Source organism: Haliotis asinina, chromosome 3, assembly GCF_037392515.1.
Source record: "Haliotis asinina isolate JCU_RB_2024 chromosome 3, JCU_Hal_asi_v2, whole genome shotgun sequence".
NCBI classification, from domain to species: Eukaryota; Metazoa; Mollusca; class Gastropoda; order Lepetellida; family Haliotidae; genus Haliotis; species Haliotis asinina.
This window is the reverse complement of record NC_090282.1, coordinates 43,877,813-43,900,084: the sequence shown is the minus strand read 5'-3', so window position 1 is coordinate 43,900,084 and position 22,272 is coordinate 43,877,813. Positions and strand designations below refer to the sequence as shown.

General features: G+C 41.0%; 2 protein-coding genes across 3 annotated transcripts; both read left to right on the top strand.

Moving 5' to 3' along the window:
* The first annotated feature begins 4,414 nt into the window (after positions 1 to 4,414).
* On the top strand, positions 4,415 to 15,730 carry LOC137276867 (uncharacterized). Its single transcript, XM_067808515.1, has 3 exons — positions 4,415 to 4,650; positions 9,784 to 10,204; positions 14,423 to 15,730. The coding sequence occupies exons 1-3, from the start codon at positions 4,477 to 4,479 to the stop codon at positions 14,935 to 14,937; spliced, it is 1,110 nt and encodes a 369-aa protein (XP_067664616.1). The 5' UTR covers positions 4,415 to 4,476; the 3' UTR covers positions 14,938 to 15,730.
* A 1,105-nt stretch (positions 15,731 to 16,835) lies between these two features.
* Positions 16,836 to 20,438, top strand: LOC137276866 (leucine-rich repeats and immunoglobulin-like domains protein sma-10). Of its 2 annotated transcripts, none has more exons than XM_067808512.1 (2): positions 16,836 to 16,891; positions 18,747 to 20,438. In XM_067808512.1, the coding sequence occupies exons 1-2, from the start codon at positions 16,886 to 16,888 to the stop codon at positions 20,310 to 20,312; spliced, it is 1,572 nt and encodes a 523-aa protein (XP_067664613.1). In that variant the 5' UTR covers positions 16,836 to 16,885; the 3' UTR covers positions 20,313 to 20,438. The 2 variants fall into 2 exon arrangements, with proteins under 2 accessions (XP_067664613.1, XP_067664614.1); XM_067808513.1 differs by lacking the exon at positions 16,836 to 16,891 and adding an exon at positions 17,202 to 17,847 and having other exon boundaries at positions 18,747 to 20,436.
* Positions 20,439 to 22,272: the final 1,834 nt, after the last annotated feature.

Here is a 22,272-nt window from a genome sequence, read left to right as displayed (position 1 = left end):
AAAACGACACCGACGTACTAGAACTACATATTCTCTCGGTGAAACATTTCTAGTATCTTCGTCTGTCCTTATGCAGCCATGCCTAATTTCTTCTTGGTGATAATTTCCATGATTAGCTAAAATGCAGTTTACGTGGGTACATACCGCAACGCTTATTTCCACGACATTTAAACAGTGTGATGAACAGTGTCTTGGTATGTCAGATTCGCTGCATGTACACACCGATATGAACTACTGAAAATGTGTGTGTGTGTTGCTAAATGAAACTCGTCAGGAAATTCCACGAAGAAAAAAGATCCAAACTAATCTGAGGACTGAAATATCATTTCGGATGGAAGGAAAACCCAACGTGCTCAGTGTAAGGTATTTGGACAATTTATTATGAGACGTGATGAAGGAATTTACATGGTATTACATTACGTGTGAATGAATGAACGTGACTCATGGCTCCGCCACACAGCTGGAATACTGCTGAATGCGGCGTAAAACTAAACTCACTCACTCACTTTCGTTCAATAGAGAGTGGCTATGTTTTTACGCCGCTTTTAGCAATATTCCAGCAGCATGACGGCGGGGTACACCAGAAATGTGCGCCACCCATTAAGCCCGGGTCTTCGGCGTCACGAGTGTACAATGTAACCACTAGTCTACCCATCGCCCTTCATTGTTCAATAACATACCATTCATGACATGAAAAGAAATTAGTAAATGTATGAAAACACAGGTACGAAGTGAATAGATTTTTGAAACAATTTCGCTGAATGTACAGTTTCCATACCACCTGTTTCCTCCGAGATGTCTTATTGCGCCAGAATGATAAAACTGATTGAAATCTGTGTACTGCCCAGGGGTTTTTGTGGTGATACACACGAGTCAGTGCAAACATAACACTGGGTGAACCAACATTAAAACACGCTAAGAAGTCTGTTCCTCCGTTATCACTGCATCTGTGTCTCGTATTGTCTGCCAGCAAATACAGTCAAGCCTCAGTAACTCAGTTAGCTCTTGGATGAACATGAATACATGACACGTTTTTATGGACAACTCGTTATTCTTTACACGACGTTTCAGAGCTATTTCTTGCACTTTCATCAGGTCATTCACCCAAATACTTGGTGGTACATATGGCAGTTTGTGTGGCTGCCAAACTCGCCAGCGAGTTATATTAACATCGCTAAAATTCACAAACTGAAAAAGAGGAAAAAGAATTCATTTGGAATTAATCTGTTTTATAGTCCTGTAAAGCCCTTTCGGCAATGCTAAAACCAAAAATGAAGCAAGTGTACATGTCCCCAGGTTCTGAATCTCTGGCCTCCTTGGGACTCTTTTTCAGTTCAAAATGGGTTTGTTTGTTACTGTAAACAATTCATACATTCGGATACTAAGCGTTAGTTTTAATTGGAACATACCATGCATCTGGCTGGCTTGAATTATTGGTAACTGACAAGGTTCCCCAACACAATGCCATTCTAAGAGGCAGATCATGAAGACTGTAGTTGTTTCTATGAAAGTAGAACTGTAGGCACGGCAATTGACTGGGCAAATAAGACCGGAAGCCAATGATCCTCTGTGACAAGTATAGCTGTAACGTGAACAGAAAAATTACATCTGAGGTTTTCAGAGAAAACGGACCGGACTTCCTCATTGATATTAGATGCGTAGTATTAGATCGTGTAAAGGGTCGTTGGCCAAACTGCTTCTTCTGTTGGAATTTGTACAACAAGATTCAGAGTGACAAAAATTATCGATGCACATGTTGTTGATCACTGGATTGTCTGGTCCAGACTCGATTATTTATAGACCATCGTCATATAGCTAAAATATTGCTGAATGCGATGTTAAACAATAAACCCTTCAATCAAGAAAGTGCAACCTTTCGTGTTTAGAGGATAGGTTTTAGAATGAGATAGAAGAGGTATCAGTGGGATGATAATACGTTCTTACAAATATCAGGTTCCCTCTCCTCAAGGTGACGTTTTACGGATCTAAAATTACAATACACCAACACCACCCAGTTTCCAATGTTTCCTTCAGTTGATCCTAGTGTTGTATATTATCGTATCGAGTGTAGACAACGGGAAAAATATGTTTTCAGGTTGCGGATCATTTGAGTGTTTTGTCATAATTCATACCCTCCATTCACACCGGTACCGGCTTTATCGACATGTTGGCTGTGAACTTTACCGACCTTAATTTCCTTTTCCTGCTCAGCATGAATTCCAATTTGTGGACAAATATTCAGAAGTGTTTTCATCATTTGAGCTAATCGCATGCATCATGTCTGACATCATTATATCAGTGAACTTGTCAACCAACTGTCGACAAGAATGTTCTGCGACATCTGCAAGATCAAGTTGATACAGAACCTTCTCCCCACTCAAGATGCTCTGCTGTAGCTCACAAAAAGGAGTTTGTACTAGTTTGTACTTGTTTACTCCCTAGACAGAAACCACCAGAGTCAGATTGATTGGTTTGACACGGGACAACAACGCATGGCGACTGCTGTGGATGACAGTGCCAGAGCTTCACGGAGTTATCGAGATTTTATGTAGCTGCAAGTCTCAAACTCTATGCCCAATGAAGTGCATTTGTAAATCTTTTCAACTTCAATACCCATCGCTCTGTAATGACAATGAGAATTGTTAAAGAAGACTTCAGAATCACAAAGGTCGATGTTTGACAAAATTATGTCACGCGACCGATCAAAACAGTAACTATTTCCTTAATTGGGTGATTTATGTATTTTACTGATAAATATAAACCTTGTTTGTTACATTTCTTCAAATGCATTAGAAATAGCCCTTGTAACGGCGAATGTATCCCACATATTGCAACAAATGTTGATTTGTATTTGTTGTCGGCGACTATTCTGGGTGTATTTCATCATTCTTTGAATTTTGGCTGCCGCCTTGTATTTCACGCAAAAAAGGCCAATAGGACACAACCCAAAATATGTTATATTATGTTCCCTAGCACTGTGTTTTCTGCAATATTTCCAGCGTAGACAGGTCACGTACTGTTAGAATGTATCGGAAAGAGGGCCCGAAATTGGACACCTCCTAAAATATGATTTATGATGATATTCCCCATCACTTTGCAAAGTTTCAAGCTTGAGTCCGGCATGTAACGATCAACCTCAAAATCCGACCCGAGCCTCTGCATTATATATCGACACCACACAGAGGTGGTGCAAGGTTTAAATTTCCTCGTTATGTCGACAAAACAAGTAGATGCGTAACAGGTATTTAAGTATCTTATACCTGGGACGATTTATGTTCTTCGATTAGAGTACTTATTGCTTGTAGAGAATTGATGGTCGGTAGTGAATATACAGAAGGCGAAGGTTTGGCGCCATTCCATGTTCAACAAGTTCAACGGTTTCAACGCGGTTGTATCATTGTTAGCGGAGTGTCACCTGTGATTGGCGTTGCCTGTGATCTGCTGCTTGGCATTTTTCAGGGAAGCCTGAATGCCCAGAGATATTGGGGGCTGGAGTTTTGATACTATCAGTTTGCAACAGCCATGAGGCTGTGTCTTCAAAGAAGGCCATGAGCGACCGAACATTGCACTTTGCAAACACGACTTTCTGAAAAACAAGAATACTCACTTGTACCCTGGCCAGGGTGTTATCTTGATATTTCATGAATATCACGGAGGAGGACATAGCAGATGGGCTTCGAACCCGGGTCTTAGGCGCATCAAACAAAGGCTATAACCACTAGACTAGTCCACCGCCCCAGCAGAAACCACGTACCCTTGAGAGATGGCTACCGAATGCCCTCTACGTCACCGTAGTCGACGATGCGTCGTCCTATTCCAACATGCATTAATCAGTGCACAAGGTGCACACAAGACACCACTAGCACCCAGCAAGACACCACCATCACAAAACAACATACCATCACCACTAGGCAAGACACCACCTGCATCACCAAGTGACACCACCTGCATCACCAAACAAGACACCACAATCACTATCACCAAACAAGACATCACCTTTTCTGTTCTGTTTTTCACTCTACACACTGGCATAATATGTGACATGAAATCACACAAACCATATTCCCTCATTAAACAATGAATGTCATGCTATTTGAATTTTTAGGACGGAAAGAAAATTGTGACCAGATTGAAACACCATTCAAAAACCACGACAAAAAAGTTCTCATAATCCCATCATATCGCTCTGACAGCAGAACTTTTCGTTTTACAATACCGATTGTAAGTCATCGTGTCACAGGGTGTAAGAGTCCAAAGTACCTCCTTCTGGCAACAATAGATCACTGCGACCAATGGTATCCCTCGATCTGACTGGGTCTGTGCTTCTTCCAATGGGAACGATGGCGCGCTGCCATGATAGTGTGTCCTGACTACCGCCTTGACTGTACAGTGCCCCAGGGTGTAAATGAGCTCACAATTATATCTGGGTGGCAGAACGCAGGGTTCGGCTCAGTGTACGACAATCACTCCTTGACAATGGCAAGAATCGGGTTGATGGTAGCTTGGTTCCTGTCCATGACGAGCAGATCGGGTGTCTCCGGACATGGAGCTATGATAGATCCTCCCATGAGATCCTACCTGTGGAAAGTATACAGGGGTCCGTTAAATGTGGTTCCGAATTATGACTATAACGCTCTCTTCTGCGGTGGGGTAAGTAATATGAATTTGTCACATATTTCCAATGTACGTCAGAGGTTCCTTGAATTCTACAAAATATTATTCATTTCAAATATTTGCAACAGAAATCGTTTCACGTTCATGAGGAGTCACCACTTAAATCAAATTCGATTTTACGAATGGACTGTATCATAAGATTTTCTGAATCAAATATTGATTTTCGCAAAGAATGAGTTGATGAAAAATGATTTATGATCAGATCGCACCAAATTGGTAAAATAGGTAAATGTATTATCAAATAGAATGATGGCACAAAAGAGAAAATAGGATTTGTAAGCAAATACGCTGATATATCTGTAGCATTTTTCGTTATGTGGCCAATTATCGACCTGAACATCACAGGAAAGCCAAGTTCAATATAAAGTCAATTTCTTGCGACGTTTCGGTGTTGATACTATATGATACAGCTATCAAGCACGTAATAATGGTGTTAGTATCTACAACCTAAACGTGGCGTTCGTTGACTATCCATAGAACTTGGTTTTCCATCAACTTCACAAGTTTAAAAATGCCTTAAAATCAAAGAAGTCACTTGAACACCTTTATTCAGAAAAAAGATTCGAAGACAAGAAAGATATCGCATCCTGCATATGATTTGAAGGAAGAACTGTCTCTGGACCATGGTTTAAGTTATGTCATTTGCTGAAATGTATTTGATAAACAAAATCGTTAATTACATTTAGAAACAAAGGAATAAAGAACTGGAGGGTGGTAGAATACGAATGGGATACTGAGTTTTAGTTTTACGCCGCACTCAGCGATAATCCAGATATATAGGGGAGTAAATAATCGAGACTGGGTCAGGCAACCCAGTGGTTAACAGCATGAGCATCAATCTAAGTAACTGGGATACGAAGACCATGTCAGCGAGCCTGACCAATCCCATTAGTTGCCTTTTGCGACAAGCATACGTTACTGAAGATCAATTCTCACCCGGATCTTCACGGGTATAGTAGAATACGAAGAATTTTAATAATGATGAGTTATCATATAATGAATTGGTTTAATTCTATAGGATTCTAAACATCACAATGTCCACTTTCAGTAAAGCTTAAACTGGTGTAGCTGCAAGGCTGTGTGTCTATTTTGTTTTACAGTAACTGATTTTCAGTTACATACACACATAAGCAAGCTGTCGCATCTATGTAGATTTACACATCACATTCCTGCCATTTATCTACGGTGCCCACGACCCAGTAACTGTGTATTGATCTTTCGATACAAAACACCTGCGGGATTTTTTTTATATTTTAGTGTTTTTCTTTATCTGTTCATCCCATATTTATGTGAACACTATCTATATCTTGTATAAAGACTTGCAAGCCTATGGGTACTAGGGAGTGATCTGTATCAGCAAAACACACACGTCCTTTAGTGCGTATATTCGTAAAAACCTGAACTTGACTGGCTAACCTCCATGCAGTCTGGCCAATTTGTCATCGCTCCAGGGCTTGGTTCCTCCGATCTCTCGTAAGTCATGGCGATCGTGTCAAAACAAGAATGATTTCAGGTGACTTTTCGACTCGCTTTCATAGGGTTGTCATAATATGCACGTGCATTTTCATTTTTAGTTTTCCTGTCATTAGGAACCTATTACCGTGTCTGTCATTTAAGGTGTGCTTTTTAGGTACGGTTTCTCATCAGAAAACACAATGAGGTTGGCAATAATTATATATCTGTTAATTTGGATTGCAAAACATGCCAACAAATCAAATTAGAAACACCACCTTGTAAGACAAAAAACCCTGAGCATTTGGTTTAGAAAGGTGAAATTTGTTTTGCGGTTCAGTACATACACCTGTATTTGTATGAATTATGTCCAGCTGGGGTCACAACGTCACAAGACGAGACCTAGGTCTGAGTAACGAGAAGTACGATTATAACATCATATACGGTAACATACGTGTCATCTAGGTAGAAGTGTCATCTACGTGGATCTAAGTATCTTCTGTGTAGGTGTATGTATCATTAACGTAAAAAGAGTATCTTCTCCTCAGATGATGATTGTGTTACATGTGGAGAGATCACACAACAATTTTAACAATAGTTTTAACGCTGGCAAAACAAGTATCACAGTGTATGGTTAAAGTCTTACTTTGTTAATCACATAACAGTTCCAATTGCTCCTGTTCCATCTCCTTCCTCTGAATATGATCGCTTGAATCCAAATAATTGTCATAAACTATGCCGACATGGCACTCTCAACTTGACAAAATGAAGACAGCCGACCTGACCAACCTCTTCACTCCCGACCTGGGAACTGATCACCTTTCTTTGTGTTACCGTGCTTAACCAAGTCAAACCCAAGCTGTAGTTACATAATCTCATTGTATTTTCCTTACCCCAGCTTACTCACATACAATGGAAAGTATTTTAGATTAACTTCAGATTTTATAAAACATATTTACAGATATATGTATAGTATAACATATAAGCTATTCTCACTACATACTCATATCAATTGGAACAGGTATATAAAACAAAATTTAGTGATTCGGCCCATACGTTCTGAAATTCATATAGACAGAACTGATAAATGAAAATGCATATTACATTACAGGTATATGATGGGTTAGTTCTTTCTGTGGCTGATTCATTGAAGTTAAAAATCAGAACACTGGAAACCTTTGACAACATGACAAACACAACCAGGACCATCATACCTAAACAGAACACCATCACCGTTACCAAACAGGACACCACCAACATCCCCATACAAGACACCAACGCCATCACCAAGTAACCAGCACTACTACCACCAAACAAGACACCCCTCACCACAACACATGGCACCAGCACTAAGCAAGACACCTGAATAACCGTGTTACATGACATTAATCCTTGTTTTCCTTACAATATTGTGTAAACAGACATGCATCATACTGGTCATAACGATCCCATTTTCGTAGGGTACTCCAGTAGCAGAATTCCCTTGAAATCCGGAAAATCCAAATCCATCACTACGTCAGCTGATGGGACTGACTTTGTCCGAAAAGTTGAGTTACCGCCGTTACTCGCTGATACTAGTAAACCCAAAACTGATCCAAGGGTCTGCTTCAAGACGACATTAACCCACCTTTGAGATAACCCTTGATCGTCTGTAATCAGTAAGCAAGCTCAGTGGAACCCAGTGCCTTGTAACCTTTGTCAAGTTGTTTCCCAAGGATGTCATCAACTGTCTTGTGAGAGGTATTGTTGTTCGACTATCAGCCGTAATCTTGGATTCAATCATCAGTGTCCCCCTTAGTATATAGTATAGATCTTACTGGACCAGTTTCAAAGTTTCCTCTTCTGTTTCAATTCGCCGTCTGAAACGTCAAGAAGGCGTATCGTTCCCAACACCATTGTGGCTGCTGGAGTTGGATGTCCTTCCTGAGAGCGTGGACGCAAATTCAGTGTTCATCAACAGTGAACTTTGGGACTTTAATGCCTGTTGGCTGTCTATCTGTTTCAAATGCAGCCCACAAGCATGAAAATAATTGTATTTTAATACATGCACACTGTAAAGTGTGTACTTTACATTCCTCGCGGTTACGCATGTCTCATGTTGTCATTCATCCCAAATGCACGTGACGACGATAATATGGTACATTTATTGTGAAATTTATAAGTTTCTCATTTTAAAGATACCTTGGATTGAATCTAAGATATCTTGAATTAAACAGATCATAAAAGTGTAATTGATAAGGATAGAAATCTGCCTGAGCATGACGTCTTAAACTTGATTAATGAAATCATACTATGATTATTATGCTGTTTTTAGAAATGTCCGCTTATATATATACTAGGCACAAGAAGCAACTGCGCGATAAGTACGATAACGATGTCAAAGGCATACATAAACTTTAATGGGGAATCATGAAACCACAACATGTCGGGGGAATTTCAATTGAAAAGGTCAATCAGTATGAGGTCACGAGTCCACAAGAGGGACAGGGGTCAAACGATCATGTCACGAGCTCAATAACGGGTATGTCCACCATCGGCATTCAAGGTCAAGGACGTTATCTGGCGGATGACGAAGACGGTGTAGATGTCGATCCGTCTATCCCAAACATTCTCTGCCGAGGAGAGATCCGGTGATTCTGCCGGCCACGGCACTAAGTCAACGTTGTGTTGCAAGACATCCATAGCAATCCTTGCCGTATGAGGGCGGCATTATCCTGCTGGAATGTTAACCCAGGGCTGTGACGTTGCAGAAACAGAATTGCCACAGGTGGAAAAATCTGATCCCTGAAGCTCACACCAGTTACGTTGCCCTGAACAATCACCAGAGGAGTTCTTACCCCAAATCATCACGGAACCACCAAAACGATTCCTCTTCTAGACACAAGCCTGTGCATAACGTTCTCCCACGCGTCTATAGGCACGTTGACGTCCATCACTATCGGAAATGTTAAACCTGGACTCATCTATAAAAACAACATTTTCCTACCAAAACAAAGTTCTACGGACATGATATCGGCACCATATTCGGTGAGCTTGTCGATGACTTTGTGTCAGGATAGGTCGTATGGCGGGACGTCGTGGTCTGATCCCATGATGATGTAAACGTTGTCGAACTGCCATTGGTTGAATACTGCGAAGTCCTAGGATGGTGCGCGTTATCATCACAGCGGTCAGAAACCTGTGGCGAAGATGCGTCACCCTTATCCATCTGTCTTGGCGTTGTTAAACGTGGACGTCCAGGACATGGCCGATCGATGATGTCATTTGTGTCCTGGTAGCGTCTCACCAGTGCAGATATGGTGTTCCGGTGGCAGTGAAAATGTGCAACCACGAGTCGTTGAGACATTTCTCCACGGACCATCCCAATGGCCTCATGACGTTGTGTAGACGTTAGCGTTGGCATGCTATGCGTTTCAATAGCCGTTTATTTTTTTAACGATACCAAAGACATACGACATACGTTGATTAGTTCCTATACTTATTATGCAAGGTTTGTCGCCATTTACCCAACCGAAAGAATTTACAGATGGTTTGCAGGAAGATTTTGGTATAAGAGCATTTTGTCAAGTGTTTGAGTTAAACTACGTTAAACCGATTATATCTCATCAGTATGGTCAACAAGGACATTCAATTTGCTTTTTTGGTTGCTTTATTCAGATGACTTTCGACAGCCCCAGGCAACTGTCTGACTACTGCGGGGTGTGTGGGGACAGGAAAATCCCAGGGAGAAGGGGGGACAACGAGGCAGGGGGCAAGTACGCCCTCGGCATCATCGTGGCCAGCTACGTCCAGGGCTCCATCATCAACGTCACTGTCAAACTGACGGCGAACCACAGAGGCTTCTTCGAGTTCCGCCTATGCCCCCACAACAATCCATATGTGTCGGTGACTCAGGATTGTCTGGACAGGAACGAGCTCCACATCATTCAGGTGACCAAGCAGAACGGCAGTGTCGTCGTCGTTGGAGAAACCCACTTCTTCTTCACGGACAGTACCAACTTCGTCTTCATTGTGACGCTACAGCTCCCCAGCCACATCACGTGCACACAGTGCGTTCTGCAATGGCACTACAAGGCCGGTGAGTCAATTTCAAAAATCGTAAGTCGGTACCCAGCTAATGTTGTGGGAAAGTTGTAGGTTGGTAGCGTTACGACACAGCGTTGTCACAACGTTAATATTACGTCATGTTATAACGTTATGTCGCAACGTAATAACGAGGTTGAAAATTTACGTTGAGGAAACGCGATGCTCCTCACAACATTATAAGATCTCTAAAACTTGGTGTCACTATAAGGTTTCCTGTCACGTTTCACTTTGAGATTCTTCCTCCACTATTAACGTTTAACAGAACGCAAAGACAACGTGAAATACATTAGCATCAAATAACTGTATCTCCCACGTAGAACTTAATATTTCCTACGGAGGACGTAATACATGTATATCATTTTTTAAGGTTCGGATTATGAAGTATAGTGTAAGCAGGGCGTTAGAAATACCAATTGGGGGAACGTTCATGACACTAACGCAGTGTTACAATACAATACAGTGGAAAAGTGCGTGTGTGTGTGTGTGTGTGTGTGTGTGTGTGTGTGTGTGTGTGTGTGAGAGAGAGAGAGAGAGAGAGAGAGAGAGAGAGAGAGAGAGAGAGAGAGTTAGAGAGAGAGTTAACTGAACGTTCCGATATGTGATTCTGGGGTTCCGCAAGTTTTTGCTTGTTTTCAAATGTGGCTACCTTGGTTTGGATACAACGCTCGTTTGTGGTTTGCTTTTTCGTGATTGTTTATAACTTCTCTTGACCGGTATGGAATAGTGTTGAGTGTTGCGTAAAACAACACGAATTTCAAAGGGGAAAAAGATTGCCAGTATGGCTGTTTGTATAAGTATAAATGGATATGCATAGCCTGCCACCGATAGTCTAAGACACGTGTGTGCTCGCAGATTATGACTCATGTGCAACGACCTCTGCAATATCTAACGCACGATAGTAAAGTCCCAGATAGCACGTCGGTGGTGGGCCACCCATGGCCCACCGTATGCTGTACTGGTGGCCACCGGTGGGCCACCTATGGCGTGTCCAGCTGATCTTCGATGGCCCAACGGTGGCACTGGTGGCACCGTCGGAAAACCAGTGGTGCACTGGTGGCAAGCCGCTACATTAACGGAGAGTATGTGTTTTTTGTATCCGTATTGAGGACATGATAAAATTATTATATCAGGCGCAAAACTTTAAATACAAATACATCTTTTGGACATCATTTACTGAATTTCGTGACATGCAGTTTTCACATCTATGATGAAAATGATTTTCATTTCTTTGCGAAATATGTGAAAGTCTTTTACTGGGACTGAAAACTCACTTACTCGCTGAAGGAAATTTCAGTACAAATGTATCTGTAATTAAATGGACAGATTTCAGGTGATTATCACATTCAATGAGTAATTACTGAAGTCTTTGCAGTGATACTGTTACTTCAGGACAGGTTGTTATGACATATATAAAAGTGGCCACCAATTTACATAATCATTTTGGTTATGGATTAATCTTAAAATTTCCATTAGTTTCTGTTCTTGACACAATGTATTTCTGATTGAGTAGGTCTGTAGGTCTGCCCGTAATTTAATTATACAAAGTTGCATATAAATGTCTCATTAATTTCAATATAATGATAATGAAAGAGATGAATAACAAAGTGTAATGATTAATTAACGATATTTGTATTTAATTTAGAGTTTCTAATACATGAATTATGTATAACAGCACCTTCTTGCTGTGTAAATTGTATAACATACTGCAGTTCTAGGTGTCCACAAGATATTCAATGCCATGATCTAAATTTATCATGAATTTATTTGCGTACATCTTAAAGTATAGATCACATATATTTCAGTGATTTCGTCAAGTTAAAGATATAATTGATATCAGTAGTTTTCCTCTCTTACTTTAATTATGTTCAAACTCCAACTGGTCTTCATTAAAACATGTTCGTGATTTATAACAATCATTCATGACTTTGGAAAATAATTAACCATGGTAAATTGTGAGTATGTGTAATTAGCACTCATCCCAGTCTCAAGCAGGTGGAGCGGTAGGGGTGTCTTAGTTGTAAACTGTTCGCTCGTCACGCCGAAGACTCGGGTTCGATTTCCTACATGTTACAACTTCTGGTGTTTCCCGTCGTGATATTGCTGGAATGTTGCTTAACCAAAAACCAAACCCATTCGTTCATTAAAGAACAAAAACGGAAATAACGTATGGACACTGATTGTTTCATTCTCTTCCCATATAGGTTACTTGTCATATCTTCCTACGTAACAAGATATGACCAGTAACCACTGTGGGAAGAGAATGTGATTGTTTATTTTGATATATTCATTTATATTTTATATAGAAACATCATAGATATCAATTTCCAATTGTGTTTGGGTTCCTGTGTACACTACGACCGCCTTGTCTGTCCAATTAAAACGCAAATCAGTATCCTAAAGTACTGCACCTGAAACAATAGGAAATCATATTTACATTACATGTTAGGGAGTCCGAAGGTTTATACCATCTTTTATTAACAGCTAAAAGGAATGTGTTATCACTTAATTAATTTTTCAATGTTCTCAATGAACAATGCATTTTTGTCTGGGTGACATTTTCGAAATGAGTTCAACGAATTGAAAACACTACTAGAACACTTCCTCCCATATACGGGAGGAAAACATCACAGAAGAAAAACAACAACTACAACAAAACAACAACACCGACGCTCTTTTAAATAAATAAATCAGACGACGACATTGCCGATATATATAATTCCAACGAATGCAACAATGGTTGCGACGGAGACGTACCAGTTATATTCGGACACTTGACGACATGCCCGTTGACTTACATGTTATGTCAGTGTTGTATGCATACTTTTCATGAATTGAGTTTGGGATGGATGTTTCTATAATTTGACAGGACATTTTGAAGTTATATATGCACTGCGCACACAATTTCAGTTTATAAAACTTATGTAGTGTTCCACAATGGACAATCACAAAGGCAGCCATGTTAATAAGTTCACGGTACTGTGGATATGTTTGTTAAATTGTTGCCTTTCGATAAATAAAGAACGGAAAATTAAATAGAATTTTGTGACTGAAGTGGAGATGATTCCTCGCAAATGTGCAAAATTTGACTTAATTGGATCTTTAAATTATTAATTAATTTAATAAAAAAATTAATTATGCTACACCAAATTAACATGTAACTTTTAAAAATTACAAGTATGCGAATATCACTGGCACGGATCGGTCGATCCAGTTCTTTCAAAACATAGGTCATGAGGCAGAACTGTTCACAATTCATCACCTTTCATTCTTTCGGCAATCGAATTGTTTATCTCTTAAATTTCTTGTAAATGAATGTGTTAGGATCGCTAATTATATTCTCGCATATCCACAACTGGGTTTTACTGTAAACAACGTGTTTCATTACGAAAATATATGTAACAACGTTGCATACCTTTATAGTAACATTGTTACAGCATACAAGCTGGCGAGCGGGCCGCCAGCTACAAGCCACTGTCGGCTTGCCGACTGTAGCCACTGACGGACCGATGACGTCGTGTTTTCTGGGGTGTAACAAAAATTCAACATAATAGTATAACAGTGAACCAACTCGTGTAACAGTGGAGCAAACTGACCGTGAGGGCGTAAAGAAAATTAGTCGGCCCAACACATGACAGTGAAGGAAACAGTAGACTCTTATAATAAATGAATCACATCACAGTAGACTCTAATCGTAAATATAAGTGGACCATTTCAGATTAATGTATATTAACATATGTTATCAACATAGTATCGATATCGATCATCTCACGTAGGAGATATTATGTACTACGTACGAAAGTAAGTCCTACGTAGTTGATGCCAAGTCCTAGGTAGCAGATGGCAAGTCGTACGGAGATACTAAGTCCTACTTAGGCGATATTAAGTACTAGATAGGAGATACTAAGTCCTACGTAGGTAATACTAAGTACTATGAAGGAGATATTAAGTCCTACACAGGAGATACTAAGTAGGAGATACTAAGTCCTATGTTGGAGATTTTACGTCCTACGAGATTTTACGTCCTACGAGATTTTACGTCCTACGTAGGAGATAATAAGACTAAAAAAATTCTGCGTGGCCCTACCACGCTTCTGTGATGACACACCTAATTATGTTATGCTACATAACACAATTCACAATCAAAGTAAGTGAATGTTTTAAAGCTAATAGGTTTACTTTTCTAGCACGACTCACATATATACTATTTCAGCTCAACACAACAACGTACATAGTTGTGGCTACATAGGATGTGGTGATCAGGAACACTATATAAACTGTGCCGACGTGGAGATAACGCCTCTCACAAACGCATCACCAACAACAACATCGTCAACACCACCACCAACAACATCGTCAACTACGCCCCAGACAACATTGTCAGCAGTCTCTCTTACGACTTTATCTCCTACTACAAGCTTGTCTTCAAGAACTTCAGCGACAACATCGCCTACAACTACGCCAACAACAACGTCCCAAACAACTCCCAGAACAACATCACCAATGTCGTCAGATGACGAAATCATCATTGGAAACAAGATTTGCAGATGGCAGACCACTCCCCAGCAGCCATGGCCAAAGCATCCTTGCACTGGGATCTGCCAGCTGCGCTGTTCAACTCATTCCAACCACGTTCACCGATGGTGTATGGCTAACTGCGCTCACGACCCACCTTTCTGTCCACTCAATTTCTGCAATTGTCAGTGTAAATATCACCGAAGCCCTTGAAGATTCTACCATTTAAACAGTTAGTCCGTCTTATTAAGAACATTAACAGTCATTCCACATATACTGAGATCCGAACAAATACACCTGTGGTCAGGACGTTTCTTCTAAAAACTTATGTACACCTGTGGCGAAGGCGTTTCTTTTAAAAAAAACTGGTGTATACCAGTCGCTTGGACGTTTCTTTTAAAACCCGATGTACATATATGGCTAGGACGTTTGCTTTAAAATCTTATGTACATCTGTGGCTGGGACGATTTCTTTTACACATCTTTTTATGTCTGAATCATCAGCCTACTTAGCAGCTATCATGACCAGCAATCAATACACCGAACTACCTTAGGACATTCATATTTGTAAGTACTTGGGTCATAGTATTTGAGTTAATGCATCTCACCTCGAAACCGACGATTGCTCTGCTGCTTCAGAAACCAGATCTCTTCATTTTCACAGCAGGAATTGATGGCACGTTTGTGTCACCACTTATATGGGTGATGTTTTATCATGTTGGTACTTTTAGTTAAGTCCTTAATATGGATTGACGTCTTCGTTTGTTTCTAGCAAATTAACTATAGACGACAGTCTTGATCTATTGGTCCAGGCAATCAAGTGCATTGTAGGCCATATTTATTTCATGAATGGTGGTCGGGATATACCTTAAAGCGGCGTAAACCCTTCTTATTGATATGGTCTTTAGGTAATAGGTCTGACATGTACATGATAATGAATAGCTTGATATTTGTGTTATAATACGCTTTCTGGTATCTTTTTATCTCAATAAATCGAAGCAAATGTGTTTGCGGGTTTTCCATAAAGTATTTTGCAGACAAATCATCGTGCTGCAAAACTAAGGAGAAGAGAAAGTCGTGGTTTCTTCTTAACTTGAGCGTCATCTCTTCCTTGAGAAGCACCTTGAGAAGAATTTCCTTATTTGTAAGGACGCTCATGGGAATGGGTTCTTTCCATATTACGGTCATTGAAACAGTTATATTAATTTATTATTACACAATAATTATATAATATTTATAATTTATTATTATTATATTATATAATAATTATTATTATAAACCTGTGCTGTTTGGTCATCTCTAGGTTAGTCGTCCAAACAACACACGCAGTTTCTGCATGGTGACAGGACACGCCCACAGCAGGAGCCGAGTTGATCGCATCGCTGCAGATTCGTCAAAAGAAATACTAACTTGATTCCCACTGTGCCAATGGCTATATGAATGAATGAATGAATGAATGCATGAATGTCCAACTCACATCTCCCATAATAATCATAATCAGGAGTTTAATAATGACACCCCAATGAGTACACTCCATGTGCCTGTAGATCTGGTTTCATGCACTCATTGATCTCACAACATTATCAGTATATAAACATTAGAGAACACCAGTATGACTGTCATGGCAACACGCATGCATGAGGTATGGATGCCGACATGCATGTATGCGCGCTCACTGCTTGTTTCCTGGTCGCGATTATACAGAAGATAGAATAACACGTTTATAACGAACACGTTTATAACGAACACGTTTATAACAAACTAGTTTTGGCCCATGGCCACTTGTTACATTGTGGGGTCGAAATTTAAATACTCAACTAAACTTAATGGAACCTTTGAGTTCGTCCTTACCACAGCTTACTGTATAATGTAACCTACAGGCTATATAGGCACTTTGTGTAATTAATGAGGAACGTCAGTACAGTACAGGCTGGATCATTTGATAAGAGCATAAATGAAATGAAAATAACTAATATTCATACGCTAGTATTAAATTTATGATGAAGAATTTACCAAAACTGAGACACCTGACGTAGCCTGATTATGTCGTCACTGTTTCGACTGGCCAAGACAATGCTAGTGCCTGACACGGTTCTCTGTGACCTGTGGTGAGAGAAATTCCAGACTTGACACATGTTGTGACGTATGCAGGAACGCTGGGCATGAAGGTACGTTGTCTTCAAATCACTTGACAATTCTAAGAACTGCATATTTTTCTTTAGAATAGAATATTTAATGTATAAAAAGCCTTTTTGATGCTCTAACATTTCAGTATGAGTAGTCCATCTATTTGTTTCTTATTTGGGTACACTCATGCCAGTGAATGTTTGTATTGTTCACACTACACACACTGATATTTCATGTCGTCAACATCAATTTAACTGTACATATATTCATATATTATCAAGTAGATAATTTTGTTCGGGCTGGTACGGTCACTACCCTCACTTGTCCGTCTTTTATGTATTTGCCGGAAATGAGTCTTGTCGATAAAGAATTTGACGAAGCATACATTGTTAAGGGATCGGTGAATATATCACATATGACCTATATGTCTGATCTTGCCGTTTCCAACTGGTGACGATGGATACGGGACCAAACCCGTCTTATATGGGCGCGGCGTAACATGTGTTTGCTGCACAATATGGAATATCCAATATGTGACATTCTTATTCAGTGATATCCTGCACTGCTGAATGACTGATAGCCGGGAGCCGCGAGGCGGTCCCATACAAACAGGGGTGATATCAGGCTTTCGTGAACAGTTGAGCCTATGTTGCATTCTTGCCTCTGAATTGGTGCGTTTTGAAAGCTGTAAAGGGGCTGTTGTGTACGCTTCGAAATACCAAATGCTTCGAATGAAAATGGTAACTGTAACATGATTCACTTTGATTAAAACGAAGCCAAAACAATTTCCTTGCCATGTCAAAGGAAGACACAAAACGTGATTATGTCAGACTTTTCTTTGCCAGTACGATTTACTGGCAAGCAAGCGTCGGAAACTCAGCATCGGATTTCTCCGCAATTCCTCATGGAGTGCCTGCGAGATTTGGATCAGGAGGATTTAAAGCTCGAACTTGACATATAAGATGTTCGATGAAGTTCCTAGCAGGGCTCCTTGTAGGTCAGTGTAAGTCAGTGTAGTGTTTCGATGGCATTGTTCAGTAAATGGGCGATGACGACTCGAGAACGGAGAGGTCTAGCGTTGTCATCCATGAATCTCGGATGACTGGAAGAGGGGTGGCTATAAAAATGTGGCACGGTGGGTGTTGCTGTAATAAGATCCAACTTAAAGTCAAATGAAACGCAATCCCACACCATTACAGAGATAGCATTAAAGGGGTCGGCTGCATGATCGTCTGTTTTTAAAATGCCTCGTCAGGACGTCGCCAAAGGTAACGTGTAGCGACTTTCGTCAGACCAGTGAACCTTGCGTCTTGTTCCCGGGCTGCCATTTCCGTCTTGTTCCCAGGTTCCATTTCTCGGTGTTTCAACCATGTCAGACTTTCCTGTCTGTGCTTTTAGACCACCAACCCGCAGCCTTCTTCTGATGGTACTGATGGAGAGTGGGATTTGGGGCATGATTTGTGGAACTCGGTCATCACAATCAATTGTTTGACATGCATGGTCTCTGAGGTTTTGAATGACCTTTTACTCATCCCGTGACCATGTACTTGCCCACAAGTCGACAATAACCGTGTCAAATTAGCACCGGTATTGTGACAAGATAAATGCCAATAGCTTATTTTCTGAAAGTTTACATGTCATGGCAAGAAAAGTTTCTTAAGACTGTCGTCTTTAAACATCATTTCAGATAACTGTAAGGTTCACATTGCAGCTGTATGTTATAACTCAATATGCTAGACACCTTCGCAGTGTGAAACCCATAGATTTTGAGATATCATGTGAAACACAAACTTAAGATTTGCCAGTGTGCCAGGACATCCACTTGGATTCAGGTGATGCTTATAGATATTCATGTACTTGTGTAAAAGACAACATAGTTGTTCAATGTTGTTTCAGATGCTGAATCTGTTCATCCTGTTGGCGCTTGTCCTGGGGGTCGCGACTGGGCTCATCATGCCTGGTCCGTGTCCTGTCCCAAACCCCTGTTTCTGTGGCACGGTCATCCATTGTGACAGCCGCTCCCTCACTCTTCTCCCTACATTTACCTCATCACCCCGACACTTCGCCATATTCGACCTGTCCTACAACCACCTCGACTACATCCCAGCACGGGCCTTCGCTGGCGTCAACATGACAACGCTAGACCTCACAGGCAACCCTCTCATTCTTAACATGGATGAAGATGCATTCCTGGGCCAGGAAGACATTCTGCAGCAGTTGATAGTGGCGGACACATCTATTACGTCACTTCCGTCCTCGCTGGGAAAACTCAGACGGTTGACGAGACTTAATGTAGGAAATACCTGTATTGCGACAATTGATGGTTCATTATTTGCTGCCATTGGCTATCCTTTACAATATTTGGACCTCCATAACTCTAAGCTAATACAATGGCCGAATGCTATCAATAAGCTGAGATACCTAAAGTCCTTGGACTTGTCGGGTAACGTAATCAATACAGTTCCGAAGGAAGCTCTTGATGTCTTCGCGACATCGCTTGAAGTGCTTGGTCTGAATGGCTGTGGTCTAACTACCTTCCCCGATGCTGTAGGGAAACTTTCAAGTCTCCGTGAGCTGTATCTCGGCAACAACCACCTTGGTGGCATCCCGCACGCCATCTTCTACTACAGAATCAGACAAACACTTCAGATCTTAGACCTCTCAAACACCGACCTGACCGACATCCCAGATGAAATCAAACACACCCGTGCCCTTACTACCCTCTATCTCAGCAACAACCCGATCGTCGCACCCAACTCCACCGGCGTCTTCACCGGCATCGGTCACACCCTTACAAACCTCTTCTTCGACCATTGCCAACTCCACACGATCCCACCTGCGTTAGCACGACTAACTAATCTAAAGCTGCTGAATCTAACTTACAATAACCTAGAAATCCTTGAAAACTACGCCTTCAGTCATTTACCATCAGTCGAAACCCTTGTCCTCAACAACAACCCTATTGTCAACATTAAACACGCGGCTTTTAATGGAATGACCAGTTTACAACGCCTCTACCTCTCCGACTGTGGTCTCCGCTTCTTCCCCGGGGCATCTTTACTGGGCCTCCCATCCTTGTACAAGGTGGATCTCTCCAACAATAACATTACCATCTTGGAGGAGACCAGCGTCCCTGTTCTCAAGGATCTCAAGCGCCTATCTCTCTCGGGCAACAAGTTTACCAACATGTCTCTCGTCTCCTTCACTGGCCTCACGACTCTCGACATGCTCTACCTCAACGACTGCGGCTTCACCACGGTGCCCAAAGCTATAGAGTACACCCCCAGTGTCCGCTACGTGGAACTCTACAAGAACTCCATTCCGTGTGACTGTAGCCTCAAGTGGATCTGGAGCTGGAAACTGGCCCATGGACTTATACCACACATCCAGGGATTATGCCAAGGAACCAAGTCAGACGATTTAGATATGTTCATACGCTACCAGCTGAAACTCTGCCCTTAACACAGGGTTCTCGTGTTTCCACGTCGCTTCATACTGAAACCTTGTCTGTTTTCGCTCGTTGGTCAATATCAACCTGCTACATATATACAAATACCGCACAAATGACAATAAATCAAATATAATACATTGTTGTCGCTCACTGTTTTCGATCAAATAGTACCTGGAATAGGAAATTAGTTGGCAGTTACGATATGCAGGAAAGTTCTTAGAACTGTATCAGTTGCGAGTAGTGGTTTTGGAGAACTAAACAGAATAGTGTAATATCTCAATTACTTTAGGCGTCACTCTACCATTTCCCCACGTGGGTACAAGGTATTGCTGAAAGACTGCAGCAAGCGGCGTAAAATCATACTCACTCCAAACCCCTTATTTACAGATATGGCTCTGAACTTGAGTTGGAATTTGTTTCTATTTCCCGTATATTAGCTGTACTTGACATTACAGATCGTCGATGGTAAACTACCTGATACTGACCCGGAGCCAAATTTCCGGTGGTGCACGGAAGAGATATTCTCCGTAGTTCGCCTACCTTCCTATCAACAGTATTGCGTCGTAAAGTCATTTACTTACCCTTCCAGCCATATTCCCACGCTCTACACACAACAAAGTCGAGCACATTGCCGGTAGATGAACGTAGACTCGGCGTGAACGATACCGAAAGATTTTGAAGTCTGAGGTCAATATTTGTAATATTCAACCTGTTTTCTTTTGAGGACACTAGAAACGGACTTCCACGATTGTACCACGTGGGGTAAAATGCAGGACTTCGGACTAGTATCATGGGTGTAATTAAAATAAATGCCGTGTTGTCCATTTCGTTAACGTTTCTCTACTCTTGATACAGGGATTTACAAACGAAAATCCTACAACATGGTTGTGTCGGTGTTATGGACAGTATATACTACTTTACAGACGTGCCAGATATCCATTGACTATAATTCGGTTTTACTGTCTACGTATATGATATATGCTTTCACTGATAATCATGATTAAATCAAAATTAGATAAAGACAATTCAGCATTACATTTATGATTTTCTAAAAAAACCTATATGTTTTTAAACTACACAGGGTTTTTAAAACAATGCATGCAGTTTCTATTCATTTTCTAATACAACACATTTCGATTTTAGCTGTAGGGAATATGGGCAGAAAACCCCGATATGGATATATCTGTTATCAGCACAATCAATGTTGTAGACAGTTCGTTCCTGTAAACTGGCTCTTCATTATTCAACCATCGATTACGTACTGACAAATATGATGTACGATGTTTGATGATTGTATATAGAAGACACGGCATAGAGCACCGAAGACTTGCGGATATTGATATACGAATAATCTTAACTAAACAATGCGCGATTCTTGAACAGGTCCTGGGGGTTATGCCTTCAGCAACCCAAGCTTGCCATAAAGGGCGACTATGCTTGTAAGAGGCGACTAACGGGATCGGGTGGTCAGGCAGACACATGTCATCGGTTCCCAGTTGCGCAGCTCGATGCTCATGTTGTTGATCACTGGATTGTCTGGTCCAGACTCGATTATTTACAGACCGCCGCCATATAGCTCGAATATTGCTGAGTGTGGCGTAAAACTAAACTCACTCACTCACTCACTCACTCACTCACTCAACTGAACTGTCAACAAATGCAATATAACATCCAGATATATTTTGGAGATAATTTTAGCCAGTGCATAGAATACCAAATTTGTTATTTTGGTCCAAGACGTGAACATAACCCCCTCTCAACCTAGTCTACCCCGGGACCTCCACGGGTCCAGTTCAGTTGAACGCATCTATGTGGCAAGAATTACTTCCGGATACACTCGTCGTCTTCAGGAGCATTCGGAACCAACTACTTCCACAAGGAACTGACCAGGCTGCAGGCTACGGAACAATGACACACGCAGAAAGAGCTACGAATTTCAAACAGACAACTCCACTACTGGATATCAATAGC